Source organism: Gekko japonicus, unplaced genomic scaffold, assembly GCF_001447785.1.
Source record: "Gekko japonicus isolate JY-2015 unplaced genomic scaffold, Gekko_japonicus_V1.1 scaffold859, whole genome shotgun sequence".
Lineage (NCBI taxonomy): Eukaryota > Metazoa > Chordata > Lepidosauria > Squamata > Gekkonidae > Gekko > Gekko japonicus.
Genome location: NW_015167077.1, coordinates 524,627 through 547,268, shown reverse-complemented (window position 1 = coordinate 547,268; position 22,642 = coordinate 524,627). Strand labels below are relative to the sequence as shown.

At 46.6% G+C, this 22,642-nt stretch overlaps 1 protein-coding gene across 1 annotated transcript in view; it reads left to right on the top strand.

The window, feature by feature from the left end:
- Positions 1-20,959, top strand: part of NEDD9 (neural precursor cell expressed, developmentally down-regulated 9) — a 78,564-nt gene extending 57,605 nt beyond the window's left edge. The window contains exons 3-7 of the mRNA XM_015412791.1: positions 9,565-9,666; positions 12,261-12,365; positions 15,715-16,941; positions 19,651-19,740; positions 20,355-20,959. Of these exons, the coding sequence (XP_015268277.1) occupies positions 9,565-9,666; positions 12,261-12,365; positions 15,715-16,941; positions 19,651-19,740; positions 20,355-20,864 (2,034 nt within the window). The 3' untranslated portion in view covers positions 20,865-20,959. The remainder of the gene's footprint in view (positions 1-9,564; positions 9,667-12,260; positions 12,366-15,714; positions 16,942-19,650; positions 19,741-20,354) is intronic.
- Positions 20,960-22,642: the final 1,683 nt, after the last annotated feature.

Genomic DNA, 22,642 nt, shown 5'->3' with positions numbered 1-22,642 from the left:
AACTGTTTTAAGCCATTCTTCATTCTGATAGCCTTTTTATCTGTGGACCCAGAAGTATTACACCTGCCTCTGCCTATCTTGTTGGATGTAGGAGGCGGGGGTAGAGGTCACCATTGTTTGTTCTCTGACTTGATCCTTCTTGTTAAGGCATCATCCCTGTTTTGATCTTTAAGACTGCAGGAAGGAACAATGCGTTTTTAACAACCCCCTTCTCAAGTGGTTTCCCAATACTGTTCCAGAATAAACAAGCCCAAGTAGCTGTTAATCTTCAGAGGGAGCCAGCAAACATTACCTCTTTAAGGTCAAAGATTGTAGCTAGCAATGTTGGTCCATTCGAAAAGACTAGGGGGGGGAAACAAACATCAATGCAATGTGATTTTTTTTATCATGACGGAAACAAACATCAATGCAATGCAATGTGATTTTTTTTATCATGACAGAACACATTGTCATAAATTAATGAGCAAGTTTTCCAGTTGTGCTGAGTTGTGGACACCCACATATACTCACTGTTGCTTTATACAGCTGATCCAGGCCAATGGAGGATTCTGGGGAACTTGAAAACTTGCCCACTGTTTTAGGCTGTGGGAAGCAAGGCTCACTTGGTAGCTCACTGGGCAAGACCCCGTGTCTAACGAAAGAGTTCTTGTGAGGATAAGAATGAGATAAGGAAACAGTGTACTTTGCTGCAACCCCTAAGGAGACTGCAAGGACTCCATGATCTTGCAAAATAAATGTATGAAAGAACTTACAGATTCCATTTAGTATGTTTCTTTCACCTTTCATTTGTTGAATCTCTGAGCAGCTGTCACACACTTAAGTAGGTAATGGTTAAGAAAACAAGGAAAGACCCAAGTTCAAACCTGCTTGCAGAGTCCCTCCCTAGGCTTGCTATTATCTCTCAGTCCTCCACTAAGAGTTGCCTACCATACAGGGCTATCGGCAGGACGACTGAGATAATAGATGCAAAGCAGACTAACCACTTCAGAAGAGTATTATAGAAATACCTAGACCCCGGTCACACGGGCCAGATAACGTGGGGAGAGCGTGGCTGTTTGCCCCGGAGCAAAATAAAGTGTGGTAGCCTGATCACATGGTCCCCCGAGTCTCCGAGCTTAGACTGTTAGCTGGCGATCACACGGTGATGCTCGTTCTGGTAAATCTACATGATCAATGACATGTCAATATGTGTGTGGAACAGGACCAGAATGTAGTGTTTTATAGGGCTGCTTCAGTTTCAGATACAGCGGTCAGTAGCCCCACCACTGTCGTACCCTCAAAGAAAACCCTTACATAGACTATGGTTGTTACAGAGGAATGGAAGTGTGAATATGGCTGTGCCATTGACACAATAGGTGGTGGCGCTTGCACAAGAGACTGTCACTCGGCTTGCAAGATTGGCCTGCAACTTATAAGCACGTTCAAGCTTTCTTCATTTATGGTCTTATGCATGCTTTTAATATGTAACACGAGCGGCGGTCCCATGTTTTTTTGGCTCCCGATAGTTCCGCATGGTGTGCGTGCACTGAATGTCAGTAGCACATAGAATAGCAATCCTTCCTCGCTGTTGTAAATGTTACAAGAGTCTCGGCATGAAAGTCAGGTTGAAGTTCTACATTCTTCCTGCCTTGCACTACTTACATGAGATATGTCAGATCCTGACGTTTGTGCTGCTGCTACTGCTGCTATGACTCCTCATTCCATTGGAACTCCGTTGGAGAAGTAGCGGCAGCGTAAATAGAGCTGACATAACAGCAGGGTGGGCAGTTTCTAAGAACTTCATCGCTCAGTATGATAACCGTGAAAATCAGTCAATAGCCATGCCTGTCAACTGTCATGTTCAAAAGCCAATACAGTCAATTACAAGTATAGCTTGGGACAGATTATGGGCTCCCACATGCTGTCCTGGGAATTACCCCAGGCAGGGCTGTTTTTTGGGAAAAGAGGCTCTGGAACTCTCCAGAGGGAAATGACGTTTTCAATTTGTATATTGAAAACTCATGAAATTTTAAACATTTTAAAAAGAATTTTGTCGAAGAGGTTCCAGAACTCTTTTCTGGCGTGTTCCCCCGGGAAAAAAGCCCTGACCCCAGAGCATTGGGCTGGCCATTCTGGAAAGAATTCTGGGGTTGGTGGACCTTTTGGTCCAGTCCAGCAGGGCGCTTCTTACGAAATGCTGTTCTATTCTTATGCGTTAGGTAATGAGCAGGAATTATCCTCCCCCCCCCCCTTGTATGAGGAAAAGAGATTTAATGAACCACAGTGCTGGATGCTTGACAAGATACATGCACACGCAGCATTTTGTTTTCTTTGTCAAAAAACACAGAGTTGGCATGCAAAAGGCACAAGTCCCCACTCTTGGAGGAGCAAGAACTCTGATGGGCATTCAGTTCCGTTCTTTCTCTTGGAAGGCATGGCCTTAATATTTCAGGCCTGATGCTAGCTCATTACTTAATTCACCAGAGCCAAGCCTTGTTACCCCCAATTAGTTGTTCTGCAAAGACAAAGAAGTTTCAGGTGTTGGTAGTTATTGGGGGGGGGGGGGAGAGGGGTTGATTGTGGGTACACCATCTGGTTCAGTTAATGCGTAAACAAGTAAAAATTTCTGGTTTGAGCTGTAGGATTTTCAAGAACCAGATGACCACAGGCATTCTTTTAAAGGTTTTTTTTTTTTTTTTTTTTCTGGCTATAGTTCCCTGACATTTCTCAGGAAGCAAATTCCTGCATACCAAGATTGGGGGGGGGGGGAAGCAAGGGCAAAGAAAGGGAGTTTAGAAGGGAAAGGTTTCTTCTTTTCCGTGTGTTTCCATTCTTTGAACGTTCTTTCTTTTAAATGTTAAATTGTGCCACGGGATTCTGTTTATTTATTTTAGTCTTATCCCGTAATAACTGGGCCCAAAACACAGCATATGCTACATCTCCAACTGTATACCAGTTTAGCCCAGCTGCTAGAAGTCAGGTCCAAAAAGAACTTAGGGGGCTGCTTCTGAAGTTTTAGCTGCAGCTTTTCATATGTTAGCAGGGCTGCTGTGGCAGACTGTCCAAGGCAGAGCTTTTGTGTATTGACTGAGTGGTGTGGCTCCTTCCTGTACCAGCAGTATGGTCCAGACTTTGGAAAGGAGCCAGGCAGGTATGGGAAGGAATACCTTCTACAGGTACTATTGGGGCCTTGTGTGATCCAGTCACGAGGGAGCTGTTCCCAGACTGACCCAGTGAGGTAAAAAGCTGCCCTGATGACTCTCCTGAGGAAACATGTTTGATGGCTCAAAGTAATTATTGAAAATTCCTTTGCATGGGACCTGGTATAAAACCATTACACAGGTAGTATGTACCTTCACGATCCTTGTACTCATGAGAGATGGAAGTATCTTAGTGTCAGGGGGCCAGGAGACAGCCATACCCATATCTAAACCCAGAATGAAGAGTTTCTAGGCTGATCTACCCCTAAGAAATTGTTAAACTGGGGAATCTGTAATAAAGCAGGCTGAAGATAGTGCTCCTCGGACCTTGGCATGACAGGAGACCAGGAAAGGAACCAGGTTTGACCAACCCAGAAATTTCACATGGTGCCACACACCCCAGTGCTCTAAAGAGGATTTGCGGGCTTAACACTGAAAGATGACTTCAGTCTGAGAAAATAGGTACATCAATATATCTAATTCCCAACATGCTCCCAGCGTGCGGATATCTAAATCGGCACATTGGGGGCACCTGGGGGGCAGGGAGATTTTCCTGCACATTTGAGGCAATCCCCAGATGTGCAGAAAAATCTAAAAAGTTGAAAAAAGTATAGGGGGGATATTTAAATCCCCCCAAAAGTAAAAGAGCCTTCCCTGCGCATGCGCAGAGAAAGCACTTACTAACAGGAACTGTGGCTGCCTCCTCTGTGCGGAGCTCCTGTGGCTTCAGCAGGCGAGCCACCCGGGAGCCGCAGGGAATACCCCCCACACACGAGTATCACGGGTCCCGCCTCTTGTAAGATTCTACTTCCCCACATGGATGCTTTAGATCCATCCTTTCCAAAACATTGGGATAAGAAGCAAACTTTATATTCACATGGTGTGAGAACTTCACTGGTATCTCTGAGTCGTGTCTGAAGAGGGAATAGATTTGGAAAGCCTCCTCTGCCAATGTAAATTGGCTGCCCTAGGCTTGACCTGCTGTTTTGCTCACAACCCCGATTGAGGTAGAGCATAATGGCAAATTCCGTGCACTTTTGCATATAAATTCAGTGCTGGGATTGAAAGAGCCAGTCCAGGCCTGTGGATAGATGGAGGCTTGCCAATCTATCTATTGGCTTGGTCAGCCTGGTCTAAATACGGGGACAATACCCTATCCATCAGTTGTTTGTCTTTTGATCAATTTACGCCAGGTTCTCATGTCATATCACAAAGTGCTGTTGAAACTGCTTTCCATTTAATACAGGGTTGTCAGGTCTTGCCTCGCTTTTAGCAGGGGGGGCGCCCTCCCAGGTCCATCCTGGAGTCTTCTTCGTGCACGCTTCACGATGACATCACCCAGAAGTGACGGCATCGACGCTCTAGCATTTTGGCCAAGATCTTTATGGTGACCATAGCATTTCGGCCAAAATACTAGAGCGTCGATGCATTGACATGTCCGGCGTGATGATGTCACTTCCCGGTGATGTCATCATGTCAACCATGTCAGTGCAGGAGGGGGCTGTTCAGGGTGGGACTCCCCCTGCCGGCCAGCTGGCCAGCAGTGGATTGAAGCCCCCGAAATTGGGGGGGGGAACCCATCCTGACCAGGGGTCTGGCAACCCTAATTTAATAAGCCATTAACCACACAACATGGTGGGAACTGGAGATATAGCTGTGGATTCTAGGTTGGGTCTTGAGAATGCTCTCTTGGTTCCTGAACCCCATGAGCGGGAAGTGCTGCTCTGTTTGTGGCCATACCTCATGTTCTAATGGACTCCTTATACTAAAAGAGGCATTAGATTTCACTATAACCCACCATACTCGCTCACTGGGAATGCAGCACAGATAATGTTACCAGCGTTCCCTCTAGGCCGTGCGTGTGAGCAGCGACTTGTTAACACAGGAAGCCCGGCTCAGCAGCAGTTTGGAGCCGCCCAGGGTCTCGCACTGCCCGTTGCCCGTCTTAAGGTTACAGTAGTTATATTCTGCTCAGGATGTGAACTGCCCCACTTGGGGGGGGGGTGTTAGGGGGCACATTGATACATAAACGAAAGAAAAATGATGGTTTGCACACTGTTGATGACAATGAGGATGCACGAATATGGTGGACTTTTGGCCAGATGCTGTATCAGAAGCTGTGGTGTGGGAGCAGCAGGTTATAGAACCAGGTCATAAGTTCCCTCCATCCATCAGAGGTATGTATATTACGCAGAACTGGTGCTGGCTCAGGAGTGGCTGCTGGGCCTCCTGTACTTGTGTATCCCAGGGGAAGGCAAGCTCCCTCCTGTACTCTTGCATGGACTTTTATAGGGAAATCCTAGTTACACTTACCTGTATGAAGAAATGCATCTCTGTCCGCAGTGCACGTGGGCATTACATCGCATCCACATCCACATGTTCAGGGTTCCTGATCCAGCAAGAAAGGTAGTAGTAGTAGAAGAGATTGGATTTATACCCCGCCCTTCACTACCAGAAGGAGTCTCAGAGCGGTTTACCCTCTCCTTTCCCTTCCCCGCCCCACAACAGACACCATCTGAAGTAGGTGGGGCTGAGAGAGCTCTCTCTCTCTCTCGAGAACTGCTGGTGAGAGACCAGCTCTGAGAGAACTTGTAACTGACCCAAGGTCACACCAGCAGCTGTATCTGGAGGAGTGGGGCATCGAACCCGGTTCTCCCAGATCAGAGTCCGTGCTGCTAACCAACCTGGCTGTCAGGAGAAGGCTGGAAGCATGCAGAAATTCGTCTGCCTCCCCTGCCGGATTGGGGCAGTGTTCTTTTTCTTCAGCCACTAATTACCACCTCCACTATGACTTTGTATGTGTGTGTATAGTTTAAAAAAAATCAAAGGAAAACTATAAAGAATTATCCACGTAATTGTGTGTTCTGTGTGCAGCTGACCACGTTGAGGAGCTGCCAACAGAAAATGTCCATGCAGCAAGCTTTGGGCCAAAGGAAGTCATAGGCAGCCGGTCCAGCCCATGGGAAAGGCCAGCCTTCTAAAACGTTTGCTTGTGTGCAGCTCCACCTAGGCAGAAGCAACAAGAAGGGACTGTGTGCTTTATGTATACTAGGGCCGTTTCCTCCTCCCCCATTACTGAATTGCTGTGTAAAAATAATCTGCTTAAGCAGGGGGGGAAAATTCGATTTCCTGCCATTTAACATGCATACCAGCAGTATGTATGCGCTTTAGTGATGCCTTTGGCCCCATTCCAGAGAAGTCCATATGACTGAGCATTTTCTCTTTAGTTCACATAGGCAGCCTGATGCCAAACTCTGCACTTTAGAGAGAAGATTAAAGTTTAAGGGCGCCTTGGGAAGAGCCTTTTGTTTCTCATTTGCCCTCTCTGTTCTCCTGCAGGGTAGTTTGTAACTCCTCAGGGACCGGTTATTTATGTCAAGCAGAACTGCTGCAAGTTAAGAGACCCTGGGAGACTGATCATAAAGCGGTGGTTTTTTTTAAAAGAAGTCATTTTTTCACCCATGCATTATTGCTACAAGTATACTGAGCATTTGGTATTAATAGGTGAGGCTAATAATACGCTTGTCGTTGAAAGTTCTGGGCTGAAAGTTTTGCTCATTTGATTTATCATTTATGGGGGTGGGAATGCTGCTGCAAAACTATTTGGACACTCGAGGAGGAGCAGAACGCTGAGATGACTTAGCCCTCCGTGGCTCAGGGGTAGAGCATCTGTTTGGCATGCAGAAGGTCCCAAGTTCAGTTCCCGGCATTCCAACGTAATAGATCTGCCTGAGACCTGGAGAGCCAATACTAGCTTCGATGGACCAATGGTCTGATTCAGTATAAAGGCCGCTTTATGTGTGTACAAAGTATGCGCATGTATATGTGCACACACACACACATGATTTCTGCACCCACAAGGACTCTGGAAAGCAATAAGATATCGGGGGGGGGGGTCTGCCTTGCAGCTCTTTTTAGAAAATTGACCAATAGGCAGATTTGACAGATCTGTGTTGATAGAGTTGCAGACCAATCCTATGTAGAGTTATTACTCCAGCAGAAACCCACTGAAATATGAGGCAGACTTTGTTCAAATGTGGTGGACATATGCGTGTGCCTCCAGCTATTGGACACAAGTTGTGAAAATTAGATCTGCTGGGTGGAGAAAACAGATACCCTACAAGCCAGAGACACTTCTGCTAAATTATCAGCCTGTTGTCCCTAGTGACCTGTTAATGGTTACAGGTTGGTCTTTGCAAGGCAATGGAAACAACAACAAAAAACCACTCCTAACTTACAAGACTGGTTGTTGAAAAACATTGTGAAATTAACGTCTATCAGAAAAGCAGAGACACATGTGGGTTAGGCCTACTGTGGTCAGAAGCTATACAGAGAATGGAACTGGCAACAGAATAGACTGAATACCATAATTAATACACTGGGGTAGGATGTTCATGTCCATGGTTGTAAGGGAGAAAGGGATGGTTATATGTTTTATGTATCTTGGTATCTTATATTTCCTTTCATTGTTCATGTGTTTTAATATTTTTTAAAAAATAATTTAAAAAGGGCAGCCAACTCGGGGTGGGGGAGGAATGAAATAAATCGTCTTAGAGTAGATTAACTCTGGATAGGATTGGACTGGAACATTGTGTAGCTAAGTAACATTTAGAGTTCAGGGAATATCAGTGTCTGCTATAAATTCTGTTTATCAATGGCTTTAAAATATAATCACACTGAACTGAAAGTTTTCTATGCAGATATTCATGCTGGATGCAGATGCATTTGTTTCAAGATTCATTTGAAACTATAGAGGCAGAAAAGACCATAACTAAGAGTCTGGGATCTTTCCTGCCTCTTGAATACCTTAGCATAGTCGATACTCAGTAAGGCGCTATGGCCAATTCTGGCTGTCTTATTACTGTGAATGCATGATACACGTGTTCCTTAATATACCTTCTTCACACAGTAGAGTTGCCAACTCCAGGTAGAGATGTAAAGGCCCGGAAAAAAAACGGAAAAATTTGGAAAAAAACCGTCCCCCCCCCCTTTTTCCTGAAGCCTTTCCCCCCCCCGAAAAATTGGAAAATTTGAAAAAAGAAAAGAAAAAAATGATTATGGAACGTTTTATTTTAACATGATGAATAAAATATTTTAAGACAAGGTGTTCAAATATTTTCCAAATCATTTCTAATATATTATATATGGTATCAGATTGATCTAATTTCTGTGCACTGAGGACAAGCAAGTCCTAGGTTACAAACTGAACTCTCCAATGCAAGAACAAGATGCATTTCTTCCTTTAGGAGGTGCGATTGTCAGAAGAAAATAAAAAGGTTTCAGTTTTGCTTTTGCATGTGGGTGGGTATTCTTGTTTGTAATAATTGTTTGGATACGCTATATTTTTAATAGGCTAGTTGTGATAATTTCATGCCAAGTAAAAATATCCATAGTCATATTTTATGTTCCTAAAGTAACAGAATGACTTTCAATCTAGAAAAGACAAAATAAATGCTAATGCAACATTTTTTTTCAATTTTCCCAAAAATTTCAGTTTTTTCCGGAAAAAAATGGGGAAAAAACAGGTTTTTTTTTCTGAGCTTCAAAATCTTTGGAAATTTTACATCTCGGGGGGGTGGAGCCTAGGGAGGGTGGGGTTTGGGGAGGGGAGGGGACAGACCTCAGCTGGGTGTAATGCCATACAGTCCACCCTCCAGAGCAGTCATTTCCAATAGGAGAATTGATCTATGCTGTCTGGAGATCACTTGTAATCCCAGGAGATCTTCAGGCCCCACCTGGAGGTTGACAACCCTCTCACACAGTGCCACAGCTGCCCTGGACATGAAGCTGCCTTGTACTGAATCAGACCGTTGGTCTGTCAAGGCCAGTGCTGTCTGTTCAGGCTGCAGCAGCTGTCCAGCGTCTCAGGCAGAGGTCTTTTGCATCACTTGCCACCCGATCCTTTCACCTGGAGATGCTGGGGACTGAACCAGGGACCTCCTGCATGCCAAGCAGATGCTCTGCCACTGAGCCACGGCCCCTGCCCATCGCACACAGACATTGGCTGTGACTTTAAATGATGTTGCCAAACACAGGCTTCTGCACACATGGGCGCATGCGGACCGGGGGAGGTTAGCCAGTGCCCCTTGGGAGTATCTGATCGACCAACTAATCCTATGCAGATGTAGTCAGAGGTAAGTAATGGCAGGTCCATTTAAAGTGAGGGGAGAGGAGGTGAGCTTTACCGCCATTGACTAATTTGGGTTTGTGTATTTTATTGCCAAAAATGTGGTTCCCGGCCCCACTTTCACTAGCAATACTTGCTAGATCAAATGTGTCAATCACTAAAATTAATGTTTGTCTAGAGATTCCTAATGAGCTCAGCCTTAGACTGGCCAAGGGCCTCACTATTTATGTTTTCCTGTCTTTCTCTTTCAACCCACAGGTAGTAACTCCAGTCAGGTCAGGACAAGGTTATGTTTACGAGTTCCCTTCCAAATACCAGAAGGATACCTACGACATCCCACCAGTCCGTCCTCTCCAAGGGGTAAGTACCAATAAAACTGTCAACGGCACCAAAATGAAGTGACGGGGAAAAAAGAACTTGCCATTTTATCTATTCCCAAAGTACAGATCGGGGCCAGGAGGATGGTGAGGGGTCTGGTGGCCCCCCTTCGAAGTAGCTTTCAAGATCTGACGAGCTCAGGCTATACCGGGCTGCCTTCCCTCCTGGTGGGAGCCTCTGACTGCACACAGTTTACAGGCACGTGCAGGGCTATTTTGGGGCAGGAACGCACAGGAACGGAGTTCCAGCTGGCTCCCGAGTTGGCCACGCCCAGCAGGAACTCATTAGCATAATAGGCCACACCCAACAGCAGAAACTCATTAGGATTGGCTACATTAGGGGTGTGTGGTCTAACATGCAAAGGAGTTCCTGCTACAAAAAAAGCCCTGGAACAGAATAAGAAGCAAAAGGTGGGTGTGGCTGGATGACTACACTTCTGGTAACATGGGGGTGCGGCCTGGTATGCTAATGAGATGTGTTGCCAGGGGTGTGGCCTAATATGCTAATGAGTTTTTGCTGTTGGGTGTGGTCTATTATGCTAATGAGTTCCTGCTGGGCTTTTTCTACAAAAAAGGCCCTGGGCACATCTCTGTTAATTCAATGTGAAGCAATTCTGAGAGAGAGAAGCCACACGTCTTCCTCTTACTGGGTGAGGGATCAATACCTTCAGACTTCCCAGTGTAGAAGGCTTGAGTCTCCTCCTGTCTGGCTTTCTTGGGGGCTTCCCCCCCCCCCGCACAGAGCGCACAGCAGAAAGAAACAAAAAGGAATCCACCTGACAGCTTCTCTGTCTCCACTCTGAGGTACTGGAAGCGGGAGTACATGTGTGCTGATCTTAGTGGAATGGAAGTAAGGGTGATGGCAGGGTGGGGGAGCCAATTCACACCTCATGAAAATTGCTAGGGATTAGGCATCAGTTACTTTCAGCAGCTGCGTTCCCACTTCAGTGGAGACGGGAGGGTTGGCCGCATCTCTGAGATAAATCATAAATGTTAAAGGGTATGCCTGGGCAGAATTGGGTCTGAGTCCTTTCATTTGTTTGGATTTCTTTCCTGAGTGATCCTGGCATATTTTGGGGTATGGCATATCGAAGAGATGATTCATGCCAAATGACGTCATAAAGTTGCTCCAAGCCATCCAGTGAGCTTTATCACTGAGCAGGATCTGAATCCGGCTTTGCATCTTCCTCAGCTAAAGGTTACTTCTCACAAGCACTTTTTTAACGATGCAAACTTCAGAACGTGCCTCTAAAATGGCCTCCGGAGAGAGCCCTGGGTTGACTGCCGTTTGCTGTGGAGTGTGATCTCCTGGTGGGAAACTCGGATTTGCCTCTGTGTCATGCGTGGCATGGCCCCTGGCTCTTGCAGCTTGGCAGCTCCGCTCCACTTAATGCGGAAATGCTCTGAGCGCAGCATCACAGTTGCTGCGGGGGAGCTTGCTCCTAAAAGCATAAAGGCAAGCGAAGAGCTCGGTGCCCAAGGCACAATCCAGGTACAAAAGGCAATTGCCACATATTATGATGTTGTCCTCAAATCTGGCTTCACAACAACTCACTGAGGTTGGTTAGGCTGAGAAATAGTAACTGGCCCGTGGCCACCCAAGTCATTTTCATGATGGGTGGGAATTTGAACCTGGTTCTCCCCAGTCCTAATCCGGCACACTAACCACACAAGCTCTTATGTGCATGACTCTTGCTTTGGAGCAGCAGTCAGACTTACTGCCTTCCCCTGGTATCCTAAATCAGGATCGGCTTTACTGCTTGATTCTTCTGGTTATATACTGTGGCCGTGAACATATGGCCCTGTGAGTTGAGCAGCCCAGAACTGTATCATTCTTTTCCAGAAGAATAAAAGATCTGGTCTCATATACTGTTTTTTAGGAAAGAATGTAAAAGGTCTGGAAGTAGGGTTGCCAGCTCTGGGTTGGGAAATATCTGGAGATATTTGGGGTCTGGAGCCTGAGGAGGACGGGGTTTGGGAAAGGGGAGGGACTTAAATGGGATATAATGCCATAGAGTCCACCTTCCAAAGCAGCCATTTTTCCAGGTGAACTAGGGTTGCCAGGTCTCCTGGCTTAGTCCTGTGGGTCACCGGGAAGTGACACCATTGTGCTGGGCACATTGTACAGGGGACGCTCTAGCATTTGGCTAAAAACTCTACGGTCACCATAGAGTTTTTAGCCGAATGCTAGAGTGCCCCCCACGCAACGTACCCGTTGCGATGATGTCACCGGGGCTCTTCGGGGGCGTGCTCCCCCCACCAGCCAGCTGGCCGGTGGTGGTTTGGGGGGCCTGAAATCAGGAAAATTTGGCAACCCGAAGGTGAATTGATCTCTAATCCCAGGAGATCTCCAGCCACCACTTGGAGGTTGCCAATCCTGTCTGGAAGCCTCATGGGGCACACCTGAGTGTTTAAAAGTTTAAGAAACAAAAAAAGTAATGTCCCCCGCCTCATCCTGTCTGTAACAGAAACTGCCAAGTAAATTCATGCCGGTTGCTAAGGAAGGAAGGGGGTCCATCTGAAATGCACAGTTACAATGATGTTCTGTTTTGTGTGATTCATTCGCTCTCTGTTTAGATCTATGATGTCCCCCCTGCGTCGTCGTTTAAAGGTCCCGCACAGGCCACTCAAGCCGGAGACCCGAAATCCCAAGGGGTGTACGACGTTCCTCCCACAAAAGGGGTAAGTGGATTGCCGTTTGATTTAAAGCAAACGTGTGCTTTCTTGCTAGATGAAGGGCATGTTTCAACAAAAATGCCCTTCTGCACTAAAACGAAGGTGGGAAGAGAGAGAGAGCGAGAGAGAGAGAGAGCAAGTCATGCTTTGAACTCTCTAGCCTTTTAAGCATTCCCCCTCAAGCTTGTAACTCATATATTTTTTAAAAAATAAAAACTGTGATAAAGTTCAGAATGTAATTACTAGTTTTATGCAAGGTGGTGTAATTATAGTTCAGAGCTATACACAGGCCCTTTTTATGGGCGGGGGCAATGGAAATAATTGGGAAAGGGGACATGTGAGCACCAACAAATAGTGCAGTGTTTCAGAGTTTGAAGTTATTGGCTCCCTTTCATGACAAAGTGGACAACTGATCATTGCAAACGTAACCCCACACCAGTGTTCCCTCTAAGCTGAGTCAGTGTGAGCTAGCTCACAGTTTTTTAGCCTCCGGCTCACACATTTTTGTCTGAGCTCAGGAAGGGATGGCTCCAGAGCAAACTAATTGATGCAGGAGCCAAATCGCTGGCTCACAACTTTAATGCCAGTCGCTCACAAAGTAGAATTTTTGCTCACAAGACTCCACAGCTTAGAGGGAACATTGCCCCACCCACACACACCAAGTCATTTTGTTAGTTTGGGAGTTCCCTGCATTCTGCTTCCTGAGCCATTGACTTCAGTGGCTGGATCTAATTGTCCTTTAGACCTGCAAATCTGTGTGTGTGTGTGTATGTAAAAGTCACAGCTGACTTATGGTGAACCAGTACGTTTTTCAAGGCAAGAGACATTCAGAGGAGGTTTGCGATTCCTTGCCTCTGCGTCATGACCCTGGTATTCCTTGGCGGTCTCACATCCAAATACTAGCTAGTTGACCCTGCTTAGTTCCGAGATCTGACAAGCTCTGCCTAGCCTGGGCTATCCATGTCAGGTCAAGTAGCTCATTGATTCCCTTCCTCCTCCTCTCATTTCCCAGGCAGACCGAACCAGATTGGTTGGGGTGCATCTACCCCAAAGCAGCAAGGAATACTTATCGCCCCAGCTCAGGTGCTGAAAGACTGTGTTGCCAACCGCCCCCCCCCCCGAATCTCACTAAGTCAATGTCTAAAGCCCACACCAAAACAAACAAACCAACCCAAGGAGCATTCTGTCTGCAGAAGGAAGGCTGTATTTTGCAAATGAAGCCACTTCGTCTTTTGGTTTCTGACATTAACATGGTGTTTTATTAATTCTAATGTAAAGTGCAGATGGTTTTTGGAAAGATTGTATGCGTTTCTGTTTTTAGCACAGGGTGCAGTGAAAAGGGAAAAGAGGCATCAAATGCACTTTCAGCCCCCAACCTTTCACAGTATCTGCTTTACCTGAGACGAGTTGATCAGCGTGGCTACAACGGGCTGTGGTTTCTCTGAGGCCACAAGTGCAAATCCACAATGTTAGATCCAGATGCATACTTATGTGCAACTGATTTGTGTGATTTGCAATGTTAGATCCAGATGCACACTTATGTGCAACTGATTTGTGTGATCTGCACTGTACTGAGAAGCAACACCTTTGCTACAGATGTGCGCCGGTTCCTCTAAAGTACAAGAAGCAGAGTTGGCCTTGGACATCCCATCCTATATTATTCATGATTTTGGAGACAGAAGTTAACCCTTAGCTGCTATTCCTACACTTCCTTCTTGTTGGTACTATGGTGGAGGCAAACACAGCCACGGAACTTCAGAATCTGAAATCTGTAGTCAAGCTACCACATTCGTCCAGGCACGGGTATCCAGAACTACCCGCTGTGTGAATTCACGACACTCTTAGATTTTGTGTAACTACAGAGGTCAGTCCAGTCCCTTAAAGCAGTTGTGGTTAATTCTTCAGGTGGTGTCTTATTCAGGGATGTGACCTAGGGGTCCAGGCAAGAGCCGGAGCCCACAGTGTGTCATCATGGATATTGTTCCGGGAAAGGCGGGGTGGTGAATTGAGGCCCTTAAATACTACTGCAAGGAGGTGAAGATACAGACCACTAGTATTCAAAGGTCCCGTGCCTGTTTACAGAAGCAAGTAGTGCAATGGGTGGTGCTGAGGTGGTTCAGGGCTCGGGGAGGTTGGTGAGGTTGGTTGGGGAATGGCGCAGCAGTAGCAGCAGGTTCTGGGGTGAAGAGTCCAGGATCTGAGTCTGGATGCAGGGCTGTTTGAACAGTCTGGCTCAGAGACTTGGGACTCCTGGAAATGTCCTAAATGCGAGGGGCATAGCCAGAAAATTGTGGTTGGTGGGGCATAGGAAAAGGCAGGGTGCCCCCATGGCACTTGCTGCTGCTCTTTGCAGCAGCAGAAGCAGCAGCTCCAACTCTGTTGTGACCTCTAGTCGTCTTCTAGTCCTTTCGATTGGAGAGACTCAATCCCAGGCTGCTTTTCGGTGGAAGCCAGGAAAGCCGACTCTCTCTCTCTTGCAATTTGATTTGATTTGATTTGCATTTTTAGAAACCTGTTTATTTTTTAGCCTGGAAAAAAGAAAATGAGACTGAAGCTTCCCTGTCATTTTGGAAACCCCATGCGCATCTTACATTTAATTTTTTTTTCATATTGTATTTTTGTTTGTTTGAGGGGGCAACACTCATCTGTGGAGGGCATTGCCCCGAAATGCCCCTTTGTAGTTACAGGCCTGCCTAAGTGCCTTCTTCTGTGGCAGTGTTAGGTGCCCAGCTGCCTCCTCCTCTAGGCTCCAGCCTCCATCTGATGATGAAGAGTCTGTATTCTGGTCCATGACGCCTATGGAGCTACTCTCCAATGCCACATTGCAACCTCCCCCTCCCAAACATCCATACCATTATCAGGTCTCTGGTGGGGACAGTGGATGGATCACACAAACTCAGAGCACCCCTGGCAGCTGCCTACCTGTGTGTGAAACCAGATGACGCCTCTGTGCCCACACTTTGTACAGGATGACTGTCGGTCTCACAGCAGTGATGCTTAGTATGCCATTCTTGGCTGTGCACTGCAGCACATTTGGTGATCAGATCACACAGCACTCTGGTTAGCATTGGTGTGATTGCTTTCATGGCAACACACCAGCCGTTCCCTAGGAACTGAAAAGTATACATGTCGTTCACATGGCCCGTGTAGTTTGTATACCGGCATTACTGGTGCAATGTGGGGCACAAACACACAAAACCAGGGATCACACCATAATGGTATCATGCGCATTTGCCATCTAGATAGCATGCTGATTTATGCAAATATATCAACATCACCAATCAAATTACTTTCCATTACAGTATTCCCCATCTGGGGACAGTGATGACTCAAAACTTTGCATTTTGCCTTCTAGAACTATGCCGTCTCCCCGTCTGCCTGCAGAGATGACACAGATTCCAGGGAACATTTGTCCGAATTGGCTGCTTGCGTAAAGCATGATATGAGACCAGAAGGCGTGTACGATGTTCCTCCTCCCGTTGCCAAAGCAGCTGCAAAAGAAGGTGGACAAAAGTGCCTTTGCAGCCCACCCTCCGCTTCTGAAGGAACGCCACACAAACATGGGCTGTATGATGTCCCAGTGAGCCATCAGACTCAGTTCATGGGGCAGCAAATGGCTCCCCAGACAGACGTCTACGACACTCCTCGAGGAGTCCCTTTCCCTGGACAGCACCTGGGATTCATTGATGGTCTAAAGGGGAAAGAGGGAGTCTATGATGTGCCTCCGCAGGTCACGCAGGATACTAAAAGACTGCAGGACGTGACCGACGGGATGAACAGGTTATCTTTTTCCAGTACGGGAAGCACCAGGAGTAACATGTCCACCTCTTCCACAACGTCAAAGGAATCTTCTTTTTCAGCTTCTCCTTCTCAGGACAAAAGGCTGGTGCTGGATCCCGACACAGCCATAGAGAGACTTTACTGGCATCAACATGCCGTGGAGACCACCGTCTCCGGTTTAATGGCCTTCGTTGGCCCAGACTGGCGGTCTTACGAGTCCATGGAGAAGCACATCAACCAGATCCGCACTGCCGTCGACAAGGTAGAGCAGTCGCTGGTCGACTACCTGAGCTTTGCCAAGGGAGCGACGGCCAACGCTTCCTTTGTCCCCGAGCTCAGCCTCTACAACAAAATGAGACGGGAGCTGCAAAGGCTGGAAGACTCCCATCAGATTTTAACCCAGACCAGCCACGACCTCAGCAACTGCAGCTGGTCCCTGAACGTCCTCGCTATCAACAAGCCGCAGAACAAATGCGATGATCTGGACCGGTTTGTTATGGTGGTGAGGACAATCCCGGATGACGCTAAGCAGCTGACCACCAGCATCAGCGTCAATGCCGAAGCGCTTTTCAGACAGATGCCTTGCGACGTGCCCGGAAAGAGTGCACCGGAAAGCCTGGGGCCCTCTGTGGATTACGTGTACGACAGTCCTCAAGCCCAGACGGCATTTCACCTCGGAGACAAAAGCCAGGAGCACTGCAGTTCTTTGTTGCCGCTTCTGTCTAAAGACCAGCATTACCAGTGCAGCAGCAATGGCTCTGAAAAGAGCTGGATGGATGATTATGATTATGTGCATTTGCAGGTTTGTTCCACGCAGTTTATTTACTTGCTGCATTTATAGCCCACCTTTCTCCCCAGTGGGGACCCAAAGAGGATTACCTCCATTTTCTTCGTCCAACAGCCCTGTGGTGTAGGTTAAGCTGAGAGTGTGCGAGCGCCCCAAGACTCACCTAGCAAGCTTCCGTGGCAGAGTGGGATTCTTACAGGGTTCCCCAAATCCGAGTCTGACACACTAATCACTATGCAATTCTGCCTTTCACACGCAAGAATGCGCCTACTGGATTAAGCCATGATCCGTACTTCTGTCTCCAGGAGGTGGAGTTGGGTGTCTGGGAAGCTTGCAAAGCGGGGCTGTTTCCCCCCAGGATTATCTATATGGAGGTTCCAGTTTGGTGTAGTGGTCAGGAGCGTGGACTCTAATCTGGGAGAAGCGAGTTTGATTCCCCACTCCTCCACATGCAGCTGCTGGTGTGAGCTTGTGCTCAGTCACAAGTTCTCTCAGAGCTGTTCTCGAAAGAGCCCTCTCAGCCCCACCTACTTCACAGGGTGTCTGTTGTGGGGAGGGGAAGGGAAAGGAGTTTGTAAGCCGCTCTGAGACTCCTTTGGGTAGTGAAGGGCAGGGTATAAATCCAGTCTCCTCCTTCCATTTAGTGGTCATGGCTAACGACCATGAATTTCTCTAAGCTTTTCTTAAAGCATATATATTATAAGCTACTGTCAATTCTGTGGTAGCCATAAGGTTAACAGTGTTTTGTTTGAGGATGTACTTCCTCTGGCCAGTGCTTCCAGGCAGAGTGGGGATTTGAACCTCCCAGATCCTAGCCCAGAGCTCTAACCTCAGTGCTAATGAGTGACCAACAACCCTTATAATGCTAGGACTTGCAGACCAGGGTGGTTGGTCATTCATTGCACCGAGGTTAGTGTTCTGGGCTAGGGTCTGGGAGGGTCAAATCCCCACTCTGCCAGGAAGCTTCCTGGGGGGACCTTGGTCCAGTTACTCTCTCGTAGCCTAAACTTATTCCTGAGGATCAGGATACTGGTGAAGATAAAATGGGAAAAGGTCATCTAGAGCACCCTGGAGGAAAGGCAGGATAAATAGGTTTGTTGGATACTGTTAGCAGTGTAGTAAGTAATGCAGCACACCTGCGTCCTTGGCTTTAAGAAAAGTTCCCTAGACAAATAGAGGGGAGGGGTTACATGGAATTAAAGCAACACAATCCTGACCAGCTTTCAAGTCCTACATCTTGCTAGTTTGTTTGCTAAAGCTTGTGCATGAGAGTGAGAACAGAGAGAAAGTTCATCCCTTTGTGGTCTGTGACAAACAGCATGCCCCCCACCACCATCACATTATTGATCAGCCAATGGGCAGACTGCATAGGCTTGTCATTTGCCTGGTGGGGGCAGGGGATCCCGATTTTGCAGGCTCCTGCCTGCTGCTGGCCGGCAGAAGGGAACCCCCCCAACAGCAACGTAGCATGTGATACGTTTGCGTCACCCGGAAGTGACGTTGGTGACATGGGGGGGGGTGACGCTCTGGCTTTTGTGCAAAACTCTATGGTTTGATGCTCATTTTATCGTAGAGTTTTGCCCAAAGTCCAGAGTGCCACCCCGACATCACTTCCGGGTGAGGCAGGCACGTCACGTGTGGTGTCATTGTTTCAGCGGGGATGGGGGGGCGATGTCATGTCCCACTCCCGGAATATTCTCCCCATCACCCCACTGGTGGGCGAAAGGCACCTGGCAACCCTAAGACTACAGCTCATATCCTTGGGAATGATACCTCCTTTTCTCTGGCGGGAAATGCGTGCCTAGCACCTAATTGATTCTAAGCTAACTAGCTAAGAATAAGCGTGCATAAACAACTGAACTAACTGAAGGGAGTCACATTTGCAAGATCCCAACAAGGTGCTAGATAGGTACTCACTTGTGTCCCAAAAGATAAGCACAGTGTAGTAGGCAGAGGGGTTTTCTAAACTGCAAAGCCCACACAAGCCATCTCATTGACAGGACCCTTCAGAGAAATTTCCAGCCTGGGTGAAACTTAGGCTTATAGCCCTTACGCTTTCCCCTTATATCTTAACTAATAGTCAGTGACTTTCCTCTAGACTCATCCGGCTTTGCTCAGGTTCTGCAGGGAAAGGGGGGGGGCATCCCACAGCACTGTCCACCCTTCCACATTGCAGCTTCCTGGAGTATGACATAGATGGCTTCGGTTGCTCTCCCTTCCTCCATCTCCTGCTGAAACTCCTCAGTGGGAACAGGAAAGGGGAGCTCCAGACGCATGGCCCCCGCTCTTGGCTATGGTCTGAAGCATGTGATGTAGCAACCTTGCTGAAACTAAGCAGGTCGATGGGAGAACTGCCTGGGAACCCATAATATTACTGCCTTGAGTTCCATGGAGGAAAGATGGGAGAGTGGGGACAATTAATAATAAATGCCCCCCCCCCCGGTGAGTCAAACCATTTCTCTCTCTCCCTACCCCCCTTCCCTGCTTCAGTGCTTGGTGGAATTAGAAACTGATCGCACACTATCTTTTTATCAAGAACAGATCTGATTGTGAGGTCTTGGTTTTCTCCTCTTCCTCCTCGTAGCTGGTAATAAAGCTGGCATATGGACACGACGAAATGCCTGTTGTGTAATAACTATAGCTAGTGGTTGACCGAATATCTCAATAGGCATATTTTGGTGTCCTGATTTGTTCAAATGATTTCCTTTAATGTTCTCTGATTAGGGCAAGGAGGAGTTTGAACGGCAGCAGAAGGAGCTTCTGGAAAAAGAAAATATCATCAAGCAGAGCAAAATGCAGCTGGAGCATCATCAGGTAGGAGTCAGAAGGGCAGTACCAAAATATGGTTGGAAATCCAAAAAGAGATGCTGACTCTGAACTGGGAAAATGTACTAGACTGGCCAAGAATGCCTGGTATGTCTAGGTGGGAAAGCAAGACTTTGAGAGAGCAGATTGTTGACATAGGAGCGTGCATAGAAGAACTGACCTTAAATATCTCAAATTGCCAAAATGCGTTTGGCGTTTCTTAGACATTTAAGTCTCTATTATTGTGCCAGGCTGTGGTTAGGAAGGGTACGGTTGCATTCAGACACCACAACAAACCTTAATCCTGGTTCATCATGAGGAAACAAACCCCAGTTAACCCATTCCAACATCACAGCAAATAAGTTTGATTTTGATACTTCTGGCACTGGGAGGCCTTCCTTCGCACTGCATAAACGAGGGGGAGGTGGGAAGGAGAACATACGCATGGCTGTCAGCCACGTTAATGCTTGTCCCAGAGAAAAGTTTGTTGCAATGTGAGAATGAAGTCTCTGTTTCTGTTAAGTGACTGCCGGGGGGTGATTTAAAGACTACCAAATGTTTTCATTCTTATTGGGTTGTACAATGGATAGTGCCTTGAGTGGTCTCTCCTCTTTGCCTTTCAGCTGAATCAGTTCCAATGGCTGGAGCAAGAGATCACAAAGCCCGTGGAAAACGACATCTCCAAATGGAAGCCACCTCAAGGCCTCCATGCCACGAACAGCCTGCTGGCCTCTCAGGACAGGCAGCTGCTTTTGTTTTACTCGGATCAATGCGAGACTCATTTCATTTCCCTCCTGAACGCCATCGACGCCTTCTTCAGCTGCATCAGCGCCGCCCAGCCGCCACGGATCTTTGTCGCGCACAGCAAGTTTGTTATCTTAATCGCTCACAAACTGGTGTTCATCGGGGATACCCTGACAAGGCAGCTGGCCACTCAGGAAATACGCAACAGCGTTATGAACTCCAGCAACCAGCTTTGCGAGTTGCTCAAAAGCATCGTGATGGCGACCAAGGGGGCCGCCTTGAATTATCCCAGCACGGCGTCCTTGCAAGAGATGGTGGACCGGGTGACAGAACTCTCCCACTACGCCCAGTTGTTTAAACGCTCTTTGGTACAAATGGCATCTTACTGAGACGCATCAAACTGACACTCTGCAACAAAGAATTAACACTTAAGAAAAGAACTGGAAATATTTTCTATGTCATGTATATAAGTAATAATTAATAAAACCTGATCATTTATTTTTTGTAGATATTTTGTATTAAATATTTCAAATTCCTTTTTATGGTTTGGAAATTATATCGGTTTTCAGCAATCTTTATCTGTTCCTTTATCATTTTGAATATATAAAGTGGTATTCTGCATCTATGTATATGTTTGCAACATTCCATAAAGACCATGAAGCACCTTTAAAAAAAGAAAAACAGCATTCCTCTTTATGGCGTATGCGTGGCCTGAGTTTTTCAGGTGTCATCGGTTGGATACTTCTTTTACTTTTGGGGGAATATAATGTATATTTCATTTGAGCTTAATTTGGGTGACAACAACAAGGCAGTTAAGGTTGTGGCAATTTCTTGAGAAATTCTTGAGAAAACCAACTGTTTTGCTCAGTCTGGGCTAATTTGTCTCCATATTACAGTCCCTGTCCCACATGGTTTTTGTCCATGGAGATGGATTTATCTCCAACATAGCGCCATTTTGGTAGTTAAAAAGGGTTCTTTTGTCCCTTTCTCACCAGTGGAAAAGCTGGCTGGATCCAACCCATACTTTTAGTCCCAATTACTTTTTCAAAACAAACCCTACTTCATATCAGTTCCTCCTACATAAGCTGTCCCCTCTTGGGGCACATTTCTGCACATTTATTTGGAAACAAGTTATTTGTTTCTGTGCTCAGAGTTGCAAATTGATTATACTTTATATTCTGGGAGTCAGCCATTTCAAGTGCTTTAGATTCTTCCTGTAACAACAAACAACCAAGTAACAACACAACTCTGTAAAATTCAGTGCGAAAATTTCAGATTTTCTGAGATGTGACTTTGTCTCAGGGGCCAAAGGGGCCCCGAACTCTCTTTAAGAGTGATTTTGAAGCATGTCTAATTTAGATGAATTCCAACAATATTCATGCAGTTATTTCACATAGTTGCATTAGGAGATCAAAATAGCCGCTACACTGCAAAGATTGTTAAGTAGCCTTGGGATACTTCTGCTGTTACCCAATGCCTGTGATGCTCAGAGGTAAGTATTTCAACTATATAACCTTGTGTGAAGCTGCAGAGACGTTCAAAGTGTTCACCAGTGCAGCCACCCTGACTCATCAAAGGATATGTTACAGGATTCTCTTGGTCATGCCTAAACAGAACTTTGTACATGGCAATTTTTTTGCACAAGCAGACTTCTTTTGATGTATGCAAAAGCCTCTTTGCATTGTAGCCAATAAGATTACTGACTAAAATCTCAAAAAATCTGAATCCTCCATATTAACCATGTGGATCTCCTTGGCATAAATGCTGTTCTGTTGAGCTGACTAAGAAGCGGCAACTAAGCTGAAGATCAAAGGAAAGCAGCTTTAGGTGATACAATATCAGCCAGATGCGGGAGGTAGCTTTTATATATCCCCAAGGTAAGTTTCTCTTTGGGTATTACCAAGAAGTAGTTAGTCATATGTACATAGATATAATCATGTGTCTGCATGTCGGCGCCTCCTGGAAAATCCAAAACCGCTCTGGACCACGGATGGAGTAGGCTTAGACAAACTCAAAGCCAAATGATAGTCATTTAAAAGCTCGCTCAGCAAAGACACACACCCCCCACACACACACCGTTTCTCTGGAGCCCCAAGTGCTGGCAATTCTGGGCTTACCCATGGGATTGGAAGTTGACAAATGTGCAGAAATGTGCCCCAGAGTCGTC